The sequence below is a fragment of the Phyllobates terribilis genome, unplaced genomic scaffold, assembly GCF_046119375.1.
Source record: "Phyllobates terribilis strain yellow unplaced genomic scaffold, ASM4611937v1 Scaffold_1__5_contigs__length_1240528914, whole genome shotgun sequence".
Taxonomy (NCBI): Eukaryota; Metazoa; Chordata; class Amphibia; order Anura; family Dendrobatidae; genus Phyllobates; species Phyllobates terribilis.
The window spans coordinates 1,091,374,603-1,091,395,527 of NW_027362761.1; the positions used below are offsets into that span (position 1 = coordinate 1,091,374,603).

General features: G+C 43.1%; 1 protein-coding gene across 2 annotated transcripts in view; it reads left to right on the forward strand.

Moving 5' to 3' along the window:
* The first annotated feature begins 567 nt into the window (after nt 1-567).
* Nucleotides 568-20,925, forward strand: part of BEND4 (BEN domain containing 4) — a 148,730-nt gene continuing 128,372 nt past the window's right edge. Inside the window, exon 1 of one of the 2 annotated variants that reach the window (XM_073645585.1) lies at nt 568-1,138. In XM_073645585.1, coding sequence (XP_073501686.1) covers nt 757-1,138 — 382 coding nt within the window. In that variant the 5' untranslated portion in view covers nt 568-756. The remainder of the gene's footprint in view (nt 1,139-20,925) is intronic. The other variant, XM_073645592.1, reaches the window with a different exon arrangement.

The window sequence follows — 20,925 nt, forward strand, 5'->3', positions numbered from 1 at the left end:
CATTGGTAGGATTGGCCAATAAAATGTGATTTATTCACGTGTGATGATTCAAGCATTATCCTGACTCATTTCCATCAACCATTTAGGAAAATCAGACAAAAAAATTGCATTTGTATAATAATTTGGAACGTGCTGTAGAGAGGCCAAGACTGGGGGATCACAACCCACCATACACATTAATAATCATTTTATTTCCATAGGACCAACATATTCTAAAAGCACATTACAAATCAGACATAGCCATACACATATAGGACGTAATGAAAAAATATATAAAGCCTAAAGTAGCATATGAGTGATACCTATCAATATTCTATAACTACTTTTCTTCTGTTAGTAAAGTCCTTTTCATTATAAATCCATAGCAGTCCCTTTAAATGATTAACTCTTTCAGCCTGCCCCAGTAATATGCTGAGACCCAGTGCTGTGCAAGCAGGACAGGGCACTTGTGCAGAGTGCTGGGAGGCAGGATGGGGGATTTCAGCGCTGAGGAGCAGACTGCTGCTGGATACAATGACTCTCCATACTTCCAGCACCTGGATGTGAACATCCAGCAGAGCTCAGGCAGCAGCCGCTGCAGGACCCGCCCCTTCCCCCCATCATCATTAGCAAATATTACCCTAAACACTTGCTCTTTACCTCCCTTCTCCCTGCAGGCATTGGAGAGGCCGCCTGTCAATCACACGGCACCCTGCACGGCTCAGCAGCAGCAGCTCAGCAGCCACAAGGAGACGAGCCCGGGGAAGGAAGGCAGAGATGGAGGAGGAGATGCAGCCAGCAGAGGAGGGGCCCTGCATCCCCAAAATCTACAAGCAGAGGAGCCCCTACAGCGTCCTCAAGACCTTCTCCAACAAGAGGTCCCTGGCCAGGAGGTACGAGAGACCCACCATGGTGGAGATCCCACATCTGGGGGTCGCTGCAGGGCACTACTTCCAGCACCATCCAGCAGCCTCCATCAGTGAGCAGCAGCATCATTACCAGCAGGCGCACAGCTCCTATCAGAACGGGCCCAGCAGAGCTGCTACCTCCACCTCCTCCCAGTGCCAGCAGAGGGGAGGTGCCCCAACTGGGCATCTGGGCTCCACCAACAGGTTCTGTCAGCAGTCCGCCAGTCAGGGCAACGTTGAACTCAGCGCAGGTAGGTACCTCCCACCCACCTCTCATGGTGCCCATCTGCCAGGGGCTGAGCTGCGTTTTTGGAGAATGGTTTGGGGAGTTGGGGTGCACTTTTTGGAGGGGAGAATGAAAAGATTAATTATTTTTTTCTTATGAGATGATGTCCGTATAATGTGGAAAAATCTGAGAAGTTTGGGTGCATTTCCTTAAGAATGAGTTTATTATTGTAAAGGGGGGTTGGGAAATTGGGGTGGATGAAACAATTAGAGTTGCACTTTTGTATGCTGGTTTGGGGGTGAATTTCTTTTTCAGTTATTTGTGGTGTAATTATTTTAGGGATCTTGTTCTTTTGAGGCATAGGTTGGTGCACATCATCTGGAGGGCTGGTTGAGTGGACACTGTGTAGAAGGTAGGTTTTCTGCACCTCATAGGGTTGTGCACTTCCTGATCGTCAATTCGGACCATTTTATTGGGAGGGACCTTTGGAGTGCACTTTTTGTTCAAGGGTAATTTTGTGCACCTAAAGTGGCAGGCCACTTGGGTGCACATCTTCCTGGTGCTCAGTATGGGCAATTAGTTGAGGCGCACATCTTTCTGGTACTCATTATGGGCAGATAGTTGGGGTGCACATCTTCTGTCCTCAGTATGGGCCGATAGGGAGAAAATGTTCCTGGTGCTCGATATAGGCAGATACTTGGGGTGCATATATTGCTTACTCAGTATGGACAGATAGTTGGGGTGCACATCTTTCTGGTGCTTAGTATGGGCTGAGAGTTGAGGTCCATATCTTACTGGTGCTCATTATGGGCAGAGAGTTGGGGTGCACGTCTTCCTGGTGCACAGTAGTTGGGGTGCCCATCTTCCCGGTGCTCAGTATGGGCAGGGAGTTGAGGTGCACATCTTCTGACCTCAGTATGGGCAGAGAGTTTGGGTGCACATCTTCCTGGTGCTCAGTATGGGCAGGGAGTTCAGGTGTGCATCTCCTATCCTCAGAATGGGTAGACAGTTGGAGTGCCCATCTACCTGGTGCTTAGTATGGGCAGATATATAGTTGGGGTGCATATCTTCTGTCCTCAGTTTGGGCAGATAGTCGTTTGCACCTTTTTCTGGTGTTGAGTTTGTACCCCTCATTTGGAGGGACAGTTGGAGCGCCCTTCTTCCTGGGACTCCCATTGTATGCCTCATGTGGAAGGAGTTTTGGGGTTCTCTTCTTCCTGGGGCTTAGATTGTAGTTTCTCAGGTCAGTAGTTACGTTCTATCTAGGATTAATCTGCTGTCCTTGTTCTTCTGGTCTTCATTCCTTGTCCCATACCTGGATGATGTGCCATTCTCTAGTCTCCTACCTTTCCTCTATGAGCAGATCAGTTGTGCTTTGCATTAAAAGTTAACTTTCCTGCAGTTTTATCACTTCCCAGTGCCGCATCGCTCTCTATAACTGCTAAGTCCTCTGTGTAAGAAGGAGGTACCTGATCCACCTGTGTAGATAACACAGAAGGAGGAATTACATCTTTACAGAAGACTCTGATGACCTTGAGTTTACCTACATTCTGTGACATTGTAAAACCCCAAGCTCTAGAAATAAAAGCCAGGGTAGAACAAAGAACAAGAGATGGGTATCTTTAATGTCTGTAGATTATAAACATTGTATAGCAGTAATATTAATAATATTTTGTATAATAATAAATGAATCTGTATAGAAACAGGTACATCGATCTATAGATTTGTAGCAGATTTTAAAAACTAAAATCTATTTAATTTACGTTTGTGGACCTGAATATGATCTATTGCTCCCTGTTATCAGCCATTTATGACTCACTATAGTTTTCTTCAATGACATCACTGTCAGAAAGTCCAGAAGAATGTCTGCCCTAAAAATGTCACTGCTTCATCTCCAGCCAGAATGTTTCCATACGTACGTGGAGATGATGTGACTTTCCTTAATCTATAGTTATAAAGTATAATATAATCCACACAGATCCAAGGCTGAAAAGAAATATATACAGTATATATATATATATATATATATATATATATATATATATATATATATATATATATACTGCCATGACACAAATCATTTATTGTCACACTGCAAGTATTTCAGAATTAACCCTTGCCTTGCTTGGCACACTCAAACCCCCTTTGGAAATTGAATTCCATTTGCATTTGAAACAAGTGGTTATTTTGGCGTGGAGTCGGGTTCCTTTCACGTATGAATATGATATTGTGCTAAGTTCATGCCCCTCGTTTAATGATTATCTTCCATCATCTATACATATACGAGAGCGCAGGTAATTGACCAATGGGTGCAGTGCTGGAGAATGGCATCCACTGATCTAATTAAAAGTCACAGCAGTCACAGAAGTGTATTTTTGTCCTCACCATTCATTCCCTGGATTAGATTTAGCTTCTTATGTAAAAAAAGGAAGGCGGACAATTCAATCATCCACATCGCCTCCTGACAGGGGCTGATGTACGATCTGGCGGAGCTGCTGACAAGATCCTTGAGGCTGAGATGCATAGGTGGCTACATTTATATCAGATCCTGTATCTGTATCCGCCCTGGAGTAGTCCGACCACACGTGGTGGACAGCAGAGGACATTTCGGCCAGGTTGTGTGATGTGCCTACCGTCACTCAGAACTAAGCAGAATACTAAATCCATTGTAGACGTCGACAGCTTTTACAGAATTAACCCTCGTTTTTTTTTCATTTTCTATTTTCTACAATTCAAGTGCTGCAAGTGTCACTTTTCCAGCCAGAAGAAAATTGGTCTATGGTTAAGACCATGCTGACCAAGGGGTCATCACTATGTCAAAACTGGGAGCGATTTCTGGTTCATGTGGATAAAATGTGTTCCTAGATGTCTGTCGGCACAAAATGACTGTTCAAACCAAGCACATCACTTTGTAGGGGACATAGCCCTAATAAAAAAAATCATACCATTAGTGTCAAAATCATTTTTTAACGTTCTTTATCACAAACGCTAACCAGATGCTTGCTTCACCACGAGTGTGGCCAAGCAGTCCAGTGCAACTTCCCATCTTCTAGATTTCCTTCTATCTCCTCCTTCTTCTGACTACCCTAAAGCCAGAGCTGTCAATCAAAGAAAAGATAGAAGGAATACAAGTAAGTGAAGGTGCACTGAACTGTCTGGCCACACCAAGGGTGCACCGAGCACCTCGTTTGAGAATTAAGAACCATCTCTGACTATTGCAGCAAAATATTTTTTTTAAACTACAACCCTAGGCTAATATATATATATACACACAGTGGGGAAAGTAAGTACTTGATACACTGCCGATTTTGCAAGTTTTCCCACCCACAAAGAATGGAGAGGTCTGTCATTTTTATCGTAGATACACTTCACCTGTGAGAGACAGAATCTAAAAATAAAATCCAGAAAATCACATTGTATGTTCTTTAAATAATTAAATTGCATTTTATTGCATGAAATAAGTATTTGATCACCTACCAACCAGCAAGAATTCTGTCTCTCACATACCTGTTAGTTTTTCTTTAAGAAGCCCTCCTACTCTGCACTCATTACCTGTATTAATTGCACCTGTTTGAACTCGTTACCTATATAAAAGACAACTGTCCACACACTCAATCACACTCCAACCTCTCCACCATGGCCAAGACCAAAGAGCTGTCTAAGGACACCAGGGACAAGATTGTAGACCTGAAAAAAGGCTGTGATGGGCTACAGGACAATAGGCAAGCAACTTGGTGAGAAGGTAACAACTGTTGGCACAATTATTCGAAAATGAAGGAAACACCAGATGACTGTCAATCTTCCTCGTCTGGGGCTCCATACAGGATCTCACCTCATGGGGTAAGGATGATTCTGAGAAAGGTCAGGAATCAGCCCAGATCTACATGGGAGGACCTAGTCAATGACCTGAAGAGAGTTGGGACCACGGTCTCAAACATTACCATTAGTAACACACTACACCGTCATGGATTAAAATCTTGCAGGGCAAGCAACGTCCCCCTGCTCACACCAGCACATCTAGGCCTGTTTGAAGTTCACCAATGACCATCTGGATGATCCAGAGGAGGCATGGGAGGAGGTCATGTAGTCAAATGAGACCAAAATAGAACTTTTTGGTATCAACTCCACTTGTGTTTGGAGGAAGAAGAAGAAGAGTACAACCCCAAGAATGCCGTCCCAACCGTGAAGCATAATGGAGGAAACATCATACTTTGGGGGTGCTTTTCTTCAAAGGAGACAGGACGTCTGCATTGTATTGAAGGGAGGATTGATGGGAGTCATGTTTTGCAAGATTTTGGCCAACAACCTCCTTCGCTCAGTAAGAGCATTGAAGATGGGTGGTGGCTGGGTCTTCCAGCATGAGAATGACCCAAAACACACAGCCAGAGCTACTGAGGAGTGGCTCCATAAGAAGCATTTCAAGGTCCTGGAGTGGCCTAGCCAGTCTCCAAATCTGAACTCAATAGAAAATCTTTAGAGCTGAAACTCAATGTTGCCCAGCCGTGAAACCTGAAAGATCTGGGGAAGATGTGTATGGAGGAGTCGGCCAAAATCCCTGCTGCAGTGTGTGCAAACCTGGTCAAGAACTACAGGAAAGGTCTGACCTCTGTAATTGCAAACTAAGGTTTCTGTACCAAATATTAAGTTCTGTTTTTCTATTGTATTAAATACTTGTTTCATGCAATAAAATGCAAATTAATTATGTAAAAATCATATGTGATTTTCTGTATTTTTTTTAGATTCTGTCTCTCAATGTACCTACGATAAAAAATTACAGACCTCTACATTCTTTGTAGGTGGGAAAACTTGCAAAATCGTCAGTGTATCAAATACTTATTTTCCCCACTGTATATATCAAATGTGAAAATTCATCAAAACTGGGGTTTTATATGCTAGTCTTCATTCTGAAGCTGCTAAAGTAAAGTGTGCATGCTAAAACTAAAAGTGGTTTTCTGGCTTTGGAAAACCATTGATACCCGGTCACGTTTTTTTTTTTTTAAACACGTTCTTTATTCACCCTCCCCAGGTCCAGTGCTGAGTCTTCACTGCTGCTTCCAGTTTCTGTTATTGTCTGAAGCACTGCAAACAATCAGTGAGCTAAGTAACGCTGACAGGCTTGTGCCATCAACTCGGGCAGAACCGCTGAGCTCAGTTATTGACTGCAGTGCTGTCTACATGATGTCAGCGCTGCAGACAACAACGGACAACAGGAGCACATCAGAGACTCAGTGCTGGACCCAGGGAGGGTGAGCAAAGACCCTTTTGTTTTTTCTAGTCAGGGGACCATTTTATCCTCATTCACACGTCTGTGTTTAAACACGGAGGTGAAAAATTGGTACCGGTGTCATCAGTGTTTTGGATCTGTGTCTCATCAGTGTGCGGTCCGTGCGCCCGCTTTCGCCATCGATGCCATCAGTGTTTTTCATGAATGTAAGTTATGGCGCATATTTTGGATTGCGTTAGGCCTTTCCCTCTCCTTCAAAAAGCAGTACAAATGAGAAAAGTCGTATCATTTTTGCACTTTGCACAAAAAATTGCAACTTGTTCATGCCGACTTTTCTACACACAGGCCGGTTTACCATTGGTGAACTTGGTTCTTGCAGCAGATGGTGTGGACTTTGTTATTACACACTGGAATCATTGCTGGAAGATGGGCCCTTACCCTCTGTAGCGCCATAGAGACTGTAACGTCTGCTGAGCAGGATTTCAGCATCAGGAGCAGCGAGGAAAGTGAGAAGAGCTGGTCAGTACAGATAGGTGGGCTGAGATAAGAGGTTACAGCCTGAATACACTGGCACTCATAACATCTGGCAGTGTGTAGCTGGACTCCAGCATTCAGAAAGGAGTCCAGTCTCAGGTGGATTTGCAAAGTAAGCACACCAGCCTCATCAGGGCTGGGTGATCTATTTCATGATGTACACAGATTATGTTGTAGATCTGGAGGCAAACCTTGTTTAAATATTATCTGTAAGTGTATAAGGATACATATACTATGTACAGTACATAAAAGTATTGGACACGTTGTAACCATTGAATTCAGGTTTTTCATTCAGTCCCATACAGGTGTATAACATCCGGCTCCTAACCCACGGTGTATAACATCCAGCCCCTCACTCCCGGTGTATAACATCTGGCCTCTCGCCCCACCGGTGTATAACATCCGGCCCCTCGTCTCCCGGTGTATAACATCCTGCCCCTCGCCCCCCAGTGTAAATATTCGGCCTCTCGCCCCCTGGTGTATAACATTCTGCCCCTCTCCCCCCGGTGTATAGCATCCGGCCTCTCGCCTCCCGGTGTATAACATCCGGCCCCTCGCCTCCCGATGTATAACATCTGGCCCCTCGCCCCCGCTGTATATCATCCGGCCCCTCGCCTCTGATGTATAACATCTGGCCCTTCGCCCCTTGTGTATGGCATCCGGTCCCTTACCTCCGGTGTATAAATTCCAGCCCCTCACCCCTGGTGTATAACATTCGGCCCCTCTCCCCCCGGTGTATAGCATCCGGCCTCTTGCCTCCCGGTGTATAACATCTGGCCACTCGCCTCCCAGTGTATAACATCCGGCCCCTCGCCTCCCGGTGTATAACATCCGGTCCTTCGCTCCCGGTGTATAACATCCGGCCCCTCGCCTCCCGGTGTATAACATCTGGCCCCTCGCCCCCGCTGTATAACATCAGGCCCCTCGCCTCTGATGTATAACATCTGGCCCTTCGCCCCTTGTGTATGGCATCCCGTCCCTTACCTCCGGTGTATAAATTCCAGCCCCTCACCCCTGGTGTATAACATGCAGCCCTTCACCCCCGTGTCTAACATCCGGTCCTTCGCTCCCGGTGTATAACATTTGGCCCCTGACCATGCCATCTGATTTTATTAACAAGTGACAGAATGGCTCACTCTAAAGAGCTCACTGATACTAGCACGGCCCTATAATAGAACATCACCGGTGTAACTAGTCAGTTCATGTCATTTCATCCTTCCTAAATATTCCGCCATCACCTGTAAGAGGTTTTATTGTAAGGGGGAAGGAACTGCAGCAACTCGGCCATGAATTGGAGATCACGTAAAGTTACATCACTGAGTCACCGTCAAGTGCTCAGGTGCATATTATACAAAAGTCACCGACACTCTGCTGACTCCATAATTGCTGAGTCTAAACCTCCTCTGGTAGTAACATCGGCACAAACGCTGCTGCCCCGGAGCATCATGGTATACGTTTGCATGGCCAAGAAGATGCATGCAGCCTTACATCACAAAGCACAATGCCAAGTGTCGGATAGAGTGGTGTAAAGCCACTACTGAACTCTGGAGCAATGGGAATATATTCTGTGGAGTGACAAATCACACTTCTCTATCTGGTAGTCTGATGGATGAATCTGAAATTGTCTGGGAGAACATTCCCTCCCTGACTGTAATGCTCCAACTGTAAAGTGTGATGAGGAGGGATAATGCGGAGACGCTGTATGTCATGGCTTAGTCAATGGCAATTAGTTCCAGTGAAGGGAATCTTAGTATTTCTGCATAGCAAGATATTGTGTACTCCCAACTTATATGGGAACAGTTTGGGGAAGGCCCTTTTCTGATCCAGCATCACTAACTCAGTACACAAAGCAAGGGCATGGATGCAGAGATTGGTGTGGAAGAACTTGACCGGCCGCACAAAGTCCTGACCTCAGCCCCATCCAACACCTTTGGGATGAGCTAGAATGGAGATTGTGAGCCTAGCCCTGTCATCCATCATCAGTGTTTGACCTCACATAACCTCGTCTAGATAAATGGTCAAAAATTACCTCAGTCACCTCCAAAAGCTTGTAAAAACCGTCCCAGAAGAGTGGAAGCTATTTTAGAAGTGAAGTAGGGACCAACTCCATATTAATGCTGATGGTTTAGAGTAGGATGTTCTAAAATCTCCTGTCCATGTAATGTGGAGGTGTTCCAATAATTTTCTTCATATACTGTATCTAAAAATGAAGCATACGAGGAGGTAATTCGCTGGAAGATTTGACAGACCTTAGGTGTTGGTTATTGATAACCAGTTATTAGCATTTATCCATAGTTACTGAATAGAATAAATGAAAAAATTACCCACAATAATGTTTATAGGTTTAAATCAAAGAGTCAGATTTAATGAAAGCTTCCAGATCCACCCGATTGCTTTGGTTTATGGCCAGAAATCCAGACTTTTTTGTCCTGTTGAATTCAGGGAAGATTTAATGGTTGTGGCCTTTATTCAGGTCCCTTCTAGTCATTGACAGTATGGCCAATATACGGATATTGGCTCTTTCTCATAAACGTCAGACACCGGTAGACACCGGAAAGTTACCTAGTGGGTATTAGTGGTTGACACTCATTGGCACAGTTGAGTTAGGCATTCCAGGGGGAATCTAAGGCTGGCAAGCTAGGGGATATCAGTGGCTGCCAAATTCAGTGGCATCTATCACTTTATACAGCATGGTGGCTCAGTGGTTAGCACTGTTGCTTCGCAGCACTCGGGTCCTGGGCTCAAATCCCACCAAGGACAACATCGGTAAAGAGTTTGTATGTTCTCTCTGTGTTTGCGTGGGTTTCCTCCAGTTTCTTCCCACACTCCATAGACATACTGATAGGGAATCTAGATTGTGGGTCCAGTGATGATAATTTCTTTAAAGTGCTTTGGAATTAATGGCACTATATAAGTAAGCATAAATAGTAAACTAAAATAAGTTTGGGACCATTTGAGGTTAAATCACCCATTAGGACTTCTGTGGAGCTCATAGGTAAAGAATTTTAAGGGATCCTCAATGGTTTACTCTCAAAACATCCTGGCACATTAGTTTTAGCTAGTTGGTGATACCTTTTTCCATTTTTAAAAGATAACAGAACTAGCCTTATATTTACTAGAAAAAAAAAGTCACATCCCAATATACAGGTGAAGCTGATGTACCACAATATCTGAATGTAGAATGGAATTGCAGCGGTTCACTTTGTAGTTTTGTTAGGTTAAAGGGGTTGTCCACTACTGGACTTCGCTCTGACGGAATGCTGAAAGGCTGCAGCCAATCAGGTTGCTGATAACTGTAGCAGTCGCATGTCATAACAATTTCACATGACCTCTGGGGGAAAGAATGCTCAGATTGCAGGAACAGTGCCGGGTCAGCAGTGGACAACTCCTTTAAACTGACTCTATTAGGCTGAAGTACATTATGTAATGCTCAGCTTGATATTCTGGGTCTGGCCATGCCTTAGCTTTAGAACAAGCCATTATATAGATGTAGTAGTCATAATTTTAATGGCTGCAGTGCCCCGATAGCGTAGCGTGCAGGGTTGCACACTACGTTGCAGTCCGTAAAAATGTGTCACTTTTTTGCCCTGTCCGTAAAAATAATGAAAGCTTTCATTATTTTTTTTGAGGCTGAAGAAACTTATTCTGCTTATTTTGACTGTAATTATTATTTTCCAGTGTACAGTGAATGCAGCTGATGTCTTCATATCAGCATTATGGGGTGTAGACAGGGATCACTGATAATCAGAATGGTTTAAAATGGTTTTCCAATGTGTCCGTAAAAAATATTGTCCGCCCATGATTTTTTTGGTCATCTAGAAAAAATAAAAAGTCAAGTTGGCTACCCTGATAGACTGGCGATCCTACTTTATATGTGCAGCGGCCTCCCATTCAGATTGAATAGATAGAACCACACACATTCGACCTATGAACTAACACTAGTATGTCTGCCATATGTGCTGCCCTTGTATATTATATAGTATAATATCCGGGCGTCTCTGTAAGTACTAGTACTATGTAAGTAGTATATGTACAAAGCATTAGTGCAGCAGCTTTATATTCCGCATAGCTAATATTATATCTCGTATATCCGCGCTCTTATACTTTACATGTCAGGTTAGCAGTGTCTACATGTTGTAGACACGCTTCTACCCCCGATATAAAGGAAAATAAAACAAAACGATGAAGGCAATTTTCAGATTTCAGAATAATCACGATGTATGTTAGCAGCAGCCTCGCACGTGAAGTGTTCATTGATATCGAGTCTGACGTACTGATAAAGTCATTTTTTTAGCTCCTTTTATTCCATTGTTCTTCCGTGTCAGCTTATTGACTATTCCCCATTGTTTTGTATGCACATGCCGTAGTACATCAATGATCCCTGAGCCTCTTCAAGCTTCAAAGTAGTTTTATTATTCTCCATTGTGAGCGATAGTAGACGGCGCTCCGGCGCTCCTTCTTAGTTACTTGGCGACTCAAAGAAGAAAGTTAATAGAGATAAGATCACAATATACTGTAGGTCACAACATGGTGCTGATATATAGTATTATCCACATTGAAAATGCTGTTGTAAACAGATGGGAAATAGTTTGAAAATGCATCAAAATCAATGCAAAAGAATCAGAACATTCCTAAATGTGTTTAGAGGGGTCTTCACTTGGGTTACTACCAACTTGCTACAGTGATGCTTGAAAATATGTCGATCACAAAATGACTCCTGATGGATTTTGTAGTAATCAGCTGTAAAATGTGAGCAAAGGTGCAAGGAAGTGTTCCATTTTTAGGCAGCGCCGCCAGGGGCAGACATACCAATGGTGCAACTAGGGGCCCAAGAGGTAATGGGGCCACTACCAAATCCAAAACAGGTGGAGTTGTGCATTATAATGAGCTATTGGACTGCAAAGGGCCCATATACTGTCCTTGCACAGGGGCCGTCTTCTGTCTGTGTCCACTCCTAAGCGCCACCATAGGCAGAATGAAGCATTGCACAGAGCTCATACAAATCAGTGGCTCACCTGTGGAAGGGCATGTGCACACAATGGCGCCAATTCATCAAAGAAATTATTGCCAGAATTCTGGCTTAAATTGCTTTGAAAAAGTCACAAAATTTGGGGTCAACTCAAGCAACTTTTTGGCATTTTCAACATGGTCGAGGGAGTGATGCCACAGCTCATATAATTCATGATAAGCTGTCACGGCAGATTTGTGGCAAGGTGCTCCTGATTCATGAAGAAGCATGCACCACTTCATGACTCTGACATGCCTCCTTATGGCTATTGTCTTTGAGATGCCAGCGTACTCCCCTGAGTTTTTCAAGCAGAAAACGCTTCAGAAAGATGCTGGAGGTGATTTTCCTGAAGCATCTTTTATTATTTTTTTTTTACACTATGCATACAATAGTGAATAGCAGAAACCGCTTGAATAATATTCAGGACATTTCTTTTAGCCACTTTATGGCTTTTGAAGCCTGAGGCATTTAAAGAAAAAGCTCACACAGACTGAACATATGCACAGCAAGTTGTTTTGATATTGCAGTGCATTTGTTCATTCTTTTGATCGATTCTTTAGTGTTTTCTCTGGCTGGTTCCCGAGTGCACGCTCTTGGAAAAGATGCCATGATCATATACCCTTACGCAAGACACGACAGGTTCTCCAGAGTGAGAGAATCTCCTTGTAACCGCTTTTGACTCTGATGAAGACATGAGGATTCTGAGCAGAGAACCCTCCTATATTAACCTTGAACTCTCTAAAAAGGTGTATGAAATTGAGTTTTCTACTGAGGACATTCTTTTAATGTTCTTAATCCTAAATTCTAAAATGTTACAGGAATAATATTGGTAATATGATGAAGGTCCTTAAAAAATCCATTCCAATTTCACAATTTTTTTTTAAGTGAAGCTGCTCTGTCATTTAATATTTAGTATAAAACTCTTAAAGGGATTTTCCGGCTTTATGGTACAAGTCTGCAGTCATTCTACTTGACTAGTGCTCGCGCTGCGCGCTGTGAGCATTCTCCGGGAACATGACAGCAAGTATGTGATGTGCATACATGCGGTCACATACTGACTAGATGTGTGCGTCTTTGCTTAATGCAGGTGTATTGAGTGAGGCCAGACGTGTCTAGCCAGAATGTGGCCAGAAGTTTGCAAATCACATACTTGTGGTCACATTACTGCCCGCTCCCGATGAAGGCTCCGGGGAATCCTTACAGTGTGCAGTGCACACACTGTGAGCATTCACAAGTCTGCAGTCACTGAGAGTGACTGCAGACTTGTACCCTAAAGCCGGACAACCCCTTCAATGTGTAACTGAGGTTTGTATAATTTATTAAAGGGAACCCGTCGGGTCAGGATTCCATATCTAAGTTGCCATCTAGAGTATGTCCTCGTCATAAGCAGTCCTAAGTGAGGAAAGGAGAAAACCACTCCGCGGCACGGTGCAGCACGTATCAATTGTGGCTGTTCTCCAATCATGTCCACTGTTCATTTAATTCTTTTTTGGTGGTGATTTGAAGCAGCATTTTTAATGCATCTTTTTAGCACATAGAAACATTGATTCTGTAATGAAAAGCACAACTGCGATTTTTACATGCATTTTTGCATTTTTCAGTCTCCCCCATTGAAGCCAATTGAGAAAAATGCACCAAAAAACACATAGTTCAACAGTTTCTTTAAACGCACGGAGGGCCTGAGACTTCATAAAATCACATCCATTTGCTTGAACAGTTTGATTGTTTTCTATTAGTGTCTTAAAGGGAACTTGTCAGTAACATTACCCTGCTGAATCATAGGTAGTACAGGATAGTACAGTGTAAAATATTATGAAATATAGCTATTATTGCTCCATCTGCTTCGCTGTTGGGCTAAAATTCTGCCTTCCCTGATATATTAGGCTTGTGAGTGCACTAGTGTCATATCAGTGTACCTCCAGCGTATAGTCCCTCTATACTTCTCCTATCTGGCACCGCCCACCGCTCCTTGATTGACAGCGCAGTCAGAAACTCTGCGGCTTAATGTCATTAAGATACATTTAGGTTTATGAATGTTTTGCACAGCCCTGACATATGGATCGCGTTGAAACATCGTAACAGTGTGTGATGCTGCAAACACCATGTTTCACACATCAGCTCCATACACGCCAGATACACACATGCAGCATTCACCAGTAAGGGAACAGTAAGGGAACAGGGACTGACTTGAGCCCCAAAATCCTAATAAGGCGGCAGTCAGACAGCAGTATACCACTGATGACGATGGCATAACAGTGTTCGGACTGGCCGGCGGCTCTCCTCACCCGAGCGTGATAGCTGCATAGAAAGCTCAGGTCAGGAGAGCCGCCGGCCAGTCCGAACATTGCGATGCAGTCATGTCCCAAAATGCTATTAACCTGCAGATATGGGGGTAATCTGCAGGCTTCAGTAAGCGGCAGCTGTAACCTCACCCAGCACTGACTGACAGCCGACTCTACACTGATACGCTGCATACAGCTGTCAGTCAATGTGCCAGGGCGTTCTTACAGCCGCTGATCACTGTACTGAGCTGTGACTGACACCACACCAGCACACCAGATGGAGACTAATGGAGGAACTGATCCTATTGATTGCACCATGATCGGCCCTTCACCTGTCCGGCTTATCAGTTGTTGCACCAGGCAGAAGCCGGGGTGGGGGCCAGATCACATTTGATGCATTGTTGATCCCGCCCTGGAATGGTTCTCGGGAGGAAATGACGTAAAATTCTGATGACAGTTTTGCACCAGTTCTTGCATCATCTGTGATCACTTGAGTTGCATCAGGCTCAAAAACTCAGGTTAATGCAACTGATATATATGAGCCTAGTCATAGTAAGGCAACACTAAAAGGGCTCGTTTGAGATTTAAAAGATAAAGCTGTTTCTTCTAAAAACAGCGTCTCGTTCTTCTGTTTGCTGTATAGCATTTACGTTAATGGGGATGAACTGCAATAATGCAAACAACCTGTGGACTGGTGTGGTGCTGTTTTTGGAAGAAAGCAATCAATATTTTTCCTATCTTTGTCAACCATTTTGGCGCTGTCTTTTTAATATTTTTCTTTCTGAAAAGATTATTAAGGTCATTGATAATGTAGTAGACGAACGTTTATGGCAGTGGGTAATTAGGGCATCTACAGTATTCTGACTCCATAACTAGGCTGAGAGTGTTTGGCTCTTGAGACTTTATTTGTATGGATGTCTATTGAACCAGTACTCACACCAAGAACTTCATCAGATATCTTGACTCCACTGCAGAGGCACGTATGACGATTCCAGAAGAAGTTCATTCTCAGGCTGAACTCTTGTATTATGCACAATTGTAACAGCAGCTGCTGCAGTAGGTAAAAAGACAATTCTGAACCAGAGATGTAAAGAGGATGAACATCAAGCGATGATGGCTGACACATACTAACTGAGGTGGAAGAAGGGAGGGGTTACTTACATCAGAGCTGGCCTACAGGGATAGAGACAGGACAAACTTCTAAAAGGCAAACCTGATTGCATAGCAGTGTCACAACAACAATACAATGATAATAAAACACTGTATGCTTCCCAAGTTGTGGGACATTACAGCATCGCCCATGAGTCACATGTATTAAGTGATTTTCCAGTAACAACATTTGTCACTTCTCATCAGGATACTGTCTATGGACACAGATGTCAAACTCAAACACATAGAGGGCCAAAATGAAAAACTTGGACAAAGTCGCGGGCCATCCAGTATACAGTATAATGGCCCCCACAAACTCCTCCATACAGCATAATGGGCCAACATAGTCCTCCATACAGAATAATGGGCCCAACATAGTCCTCCATACAGAATAATGGGCCCCAGATAGTCCTCCATACAGAATAATGGGCCCCACATAGTCCTCGTTACAGTATAATGGGCCCAACATAGTCCTCCATACAGAATAGTGCGCCTCACATAGTCCTCTATACAGAATAATGGGCTCCCCATAGTGCTCCATACAGAATAATGGGTCTCACATAGTCCTCCATACAGATTAATGAGCCCCACATAGTCCTCTATACAGAATAATGGGCTCCCCATAGTGCTCCATACAGAATAATGGGTCCCACATAGTCCTCCATACAGAATAATGGGCCCCACATAGTCTTCCATAAAGAATAATGGCTCCACATAGTCCTCCATACAGAATAATGGCTCCACATAGTCCTCCATACACAATAATGGCTCCACATAGTTCTTCATACTGAATAATGGCTCCACATAATCCTCCATACAGAATAATGGGCCCCACATAGTCCTCCCTACAGAATACAGTAATGGGCACAACATAGTCCTCCATACAGTATTATGGACCCCACATAGTCCTCCATACGGAATAATGGGCCCCACTTAGTCCTCCATACAGAATAATGTGCCCAACATAGTCCTCCATACAGAATAATGGCCCTACATAGTCCTCCATACAGAATAATGGGCCCCACATAGTCCACCATGCAGAATAATGGGATTGACATAGTCCTCCATACAGAATAATGGGATCGACATAGTCCTCCATACAGAATAATGGGCCCCACATAGTCCTCCATACGGAATAATGGGCCCCACTTAGTCCTCCATACAGAATAATGTGCCCAACATAGTCCTCCATACAGAATAATGGCCCTACATAGTCCTCCATACAGAATAATGGGCCCCACATAGTCCTCCATACAGAATAATGGGCCCCACATAGTCCACCATGCAGAATAATGGGATCGACATAGTCCTCCATACAGAATAATGGGATCGACATAGTCCTCCATACAGAATAATGGGCCCCACATAGTCCTCCATACAGAATAATGGGCTCCACATAGTCCTCCATACAGTATAATGGGCCCCACATAATCCTCCATACAGAATAATGGCCCCACGTAGTCCTCCATACAGAATAATGGGCCCCACATAGTCCACCATACAGTATAATGGGCCCCACATAGTCCTCCATGCATAATAATGGGCCCACATAATGGTTAGTTGCTCTGGTGTCGCGGGTCAAATAAATCCAGCCTGCAGGCCAGATTTGGCCCACGGGCCAGAGATTGACATGTATGGCCTAGGGGACACATGTTTTCTGGATAAGGCCTATAAAGGAGTTGTCCAGTACTAGCAAACATTTTAAAATGGCCCCGCTACAATAAAAAAAAAAACACTACTGCAGTTGTCCCAAAGTCGGTCTCCTCACTTGCCAAGAAGTATCAGATGACTGCCACAGCCAATCAGCTGCAACCGAGGAGTAAATCAGGGGACCTGCAGAGTTTTAAATAGTTTATTAGTTATGGACAACCCTTTGAATATGTAAGCACATGGCCTGCACTAAACTAGGGATAAATTGCTCATCTATCTGATGGATAAATAGGGACCTGTGATCATTACGGCTTATGAACCCTGACCAGTCTCAGGTCATCCCTCTTGGTTTTTGGTCCATGTACCCACAGTGACTAAGGTAGCACAAACTGTGAAGAATACATTTGTATTTTTTTTGAGGTATGATCTCAAGCTATGACCTATGAGACCATTCTCAGATTTTGGGCTAGTCATGTCCTTTTCTTCTCCAGAAAAACATGGGTCAGTATTTTCCCCACATCTTTTTTTGTAAAGTGAGAGTGTGCCTGCAGCCAAGTGATGTGGCAAAGTCATGAATAACCCCCATGGTCCTTGTAATGAAACCTAATTAATTAAAGGAGTTTTCCACCGCACCACTATTTATTTACTGCTGATTGGCTAGGGTTCTTGGTGTTGGCACGCCATCGATCTGATATTAAGGACCTCTCCTAAGGGTAGGTCATCAACGTTAGTGTAGTGGAAAACCCCTTTAATCAAATCTTTGGCTGTACGTCACATTTACCTACTTCAAGATTCTCTAAGTAACACTTCACGTTCTCCAACACGACAGAGTGACAGCGCCGGTCTCGCAGACACATCTGCCATTAGAGTTTCTTTATTTTCCTTCCACTTGTCCGATTTTTGGCCAAGGACGGTAAAAAAATAAAAGAAAATGAATAAAAGTCGAGGATGCGGTGATTTGTTTACCCATCTCTCATCTCCGACGAGGACAGCTTGGAGTTAAACGCAGAAGAATTTTGATATGCGACCGAAATGTGGCATCGGGAAATGGGAAACTGCATCTTTAAGCAGAACACAATCAAAAATGAATTACAATAAATCCTATATAATTGCATAGGTCATTCTCTTTAATGAGATTTTATTAACCTGACTGTCAAGCTTTTGAGTCAGGCAGATATTTTATCTTCTTCAACTGATAAAAGTGTCAGCTATAAACCAGCGTATAAATATTCATAAATCTACACATCTGTGGCAGCCTATCAGCATCATTCTTTTGGACATTAAAAGCATTCTAATTACTTTCTGTCTCGCGGAGCGGAGATGCCGCCTGCTACACTGTGTGTTTGGCAGTCATGATTGCTTTTGTTTGCCGTCACAAATAGCAGCAGTCTATTCCTTCTACTGATAGTTCACAAAATATTCCTGCTTTCTGATTGATATAGAGGGTGAAGGGAAGGTGCTGCACACATTCGGGGAACGTAGCACACGATCCATTATTTGGATGGATTATAAGATGCCCTTATTAACTGTGTGATCAAAAAATCGTGGCAAAATCCTTCAGCCGCCCTGATCCATATGATTGCAGGCACTGATATGGTGCATAAGTGTAAAGAATGAATGCTTAGGATTTAGGAATTTCATAAATAGATAGAGAGTTTTTATTTATTTTACATTTATAGCGCCATCATATTCCACAGCCCTTTAAAAGACATTATCATAGAATTGATTATAGATGGATAGATGGATAGAACTGATTATATATACAGTAGATGCATAGATTGATAGATGGATGGATAGATAGAATTGATTATAGATGGATAGATTGATGGAAGGATGGATAGAATTGATTATAGATGGATGGATGGATAGAATTGATTATAGATTGATGGATGGATAGAATTGATTATAGATTAATGGATGGATGGATGATGATAGAATTGACTATAGATTGATGGATGGATAGAATTGATTATAGATTAATGGATGGATGGATGATGATAGAATTGATTATAGATTGATGGATGGATAGAATTGATTATGGATGGATGGATGGATGATAGAATTGATTATACAACCCCTGGCAAAAATTATGGAATCACCGGGCTCGGAGGATGTTCATTCAGTTATTTAATGTTGTTGAAAAAAAGCTGATCACAGACATGGCACAAAACTAAAGTCATTTCAAATGGCAACTTTAGGGCTTTAAGAAACACTAAAAGAAATCAAAATTAAAAATGTGGTACTCAGTAAGGGTAATTTTTTTTCAGACCAAGCAGATTGAAAAACATTATGGAATCACTCAATTCTGAGGAAAAAATTATGGAATCACCCTGTAAATTTCCATTTCCAAAACTAACACCTGCATCAAATTAGATCTGCTCGTTAGTCTGAATCTAAAAAGGAGTGATCACACCTTGGAGAGCTGTGGCACCAAGTAGGCTCACATGAATCATGGCTCCAACACGAGAGATGTCAATTGAAACAAAGGAGAGGATTATCAAACTCTTAAAAGAAGGTACATCATCACGCAATGTTGCAAAAGATGTTGGTTGTTCACAGTCAGCTGTGTCTAAAATCTGGACCAAATATAAAAAACATGGGAAGGTTGTTAAAGGCAAACATACTGGTAGACCAAGGAAGACATCAAAGCGTCAAGACCGGAAACTTAAAGCAACAGGAAAATGCACAACAAAACAAATGAACGAATGGGAGGAAACTGGAGTCAATGTCTGTGACCAAACTGTAAGAAACCGCCTAAAGGAAATGGGATTTACATACAGAAAAGCTAAACATAAGCCATCATTAACACCTAAACAGAAAAAAACAAGGTTACAATGGGCTAAGGAAAAGCACTCCAGGACTGTGGATGAGTGGATGAAAGTCATATTCAGTGATGAATCGCGAATCTGCATTGGGCAACGTGATGATGCTGGAACTTTTGTTTGGTGCCGTTCCAATGAGATTTACAGTGGTGGCCAAAAGTATTAGCACCCCTGCAATTCTGTCAGATAATACTCAGTTTCTTCCTGAAAATGATTGCAATCACAAATTCTTTGGTATTATTATCTTCATTTAATTTGCTTGCAAGGAAAAAACACAAAAGAGAATGAAGCAAAAATCAAATCATTGATCATTTCACACAAAACTCCAAAAATGTCCCAGACAAAAGTATTGGCACCCTCAGCCTAATACTTGGTTGCACAACCTTTAGCCAAAATAACTGCGAACAACCGCTTCCGGTAACCATCAGTGAGTTTCTTTCAATGCTCTGCTGGAATTGTAGACCATTCTTCTTTGGCAAACTGCTCCGGGTCCCTGATATTTGAAGGGTGCCTTCTCCAAACTGCCATTTTGAGATCTCTCCACAGGTGTTCTATGGGATTCAGGTCTGGACTCATTGCTGGCCACCTTAGAAGTCTCCAGTGCTTCCTCTCAAACCATTTTATAGTGCTTTTGGAAGTGTGTTTTGGGTCATTGTCCTGCTGGAAGACCCATGACCTCTGAGGGAGACCCAGCTTTCTCACACTGGGCCCTACATTATGCTGCAAAATTTGTTGGTAGTCTTCAGACTTCATAATGCCATGCACACGGTCAAGCAGTCCAGTGCCAGCGGCAGCAAAGCAACCCCAAAACATCAGGGAACCTCCGCCATGTTTGACTGTAGGGACCATGTTCTTTTCCTTCAATGCCTCTTTTTTTTTTACTGTACACTCTATGTTGATGCTTTTTCCCAAAAAGCTCTACTTTTGTCTCATCTGACCAGAGAACATTCTTCCAAAACGTTTTAGGCTTTCTCAGGTAAGTTTTGGTTAACTCCAGCCTGGCTTTTTTATGTCTCGGGGTAAGAAATGGGGTCTTCCTGGGTATCTTACCATACAGTCCCTTTTCATTCAGACGCCGATAGATAGTACGGGTGGACACTGTTGTACCCTCGGACTGCAGGGCAGCTTGAACTTGTTTGGATG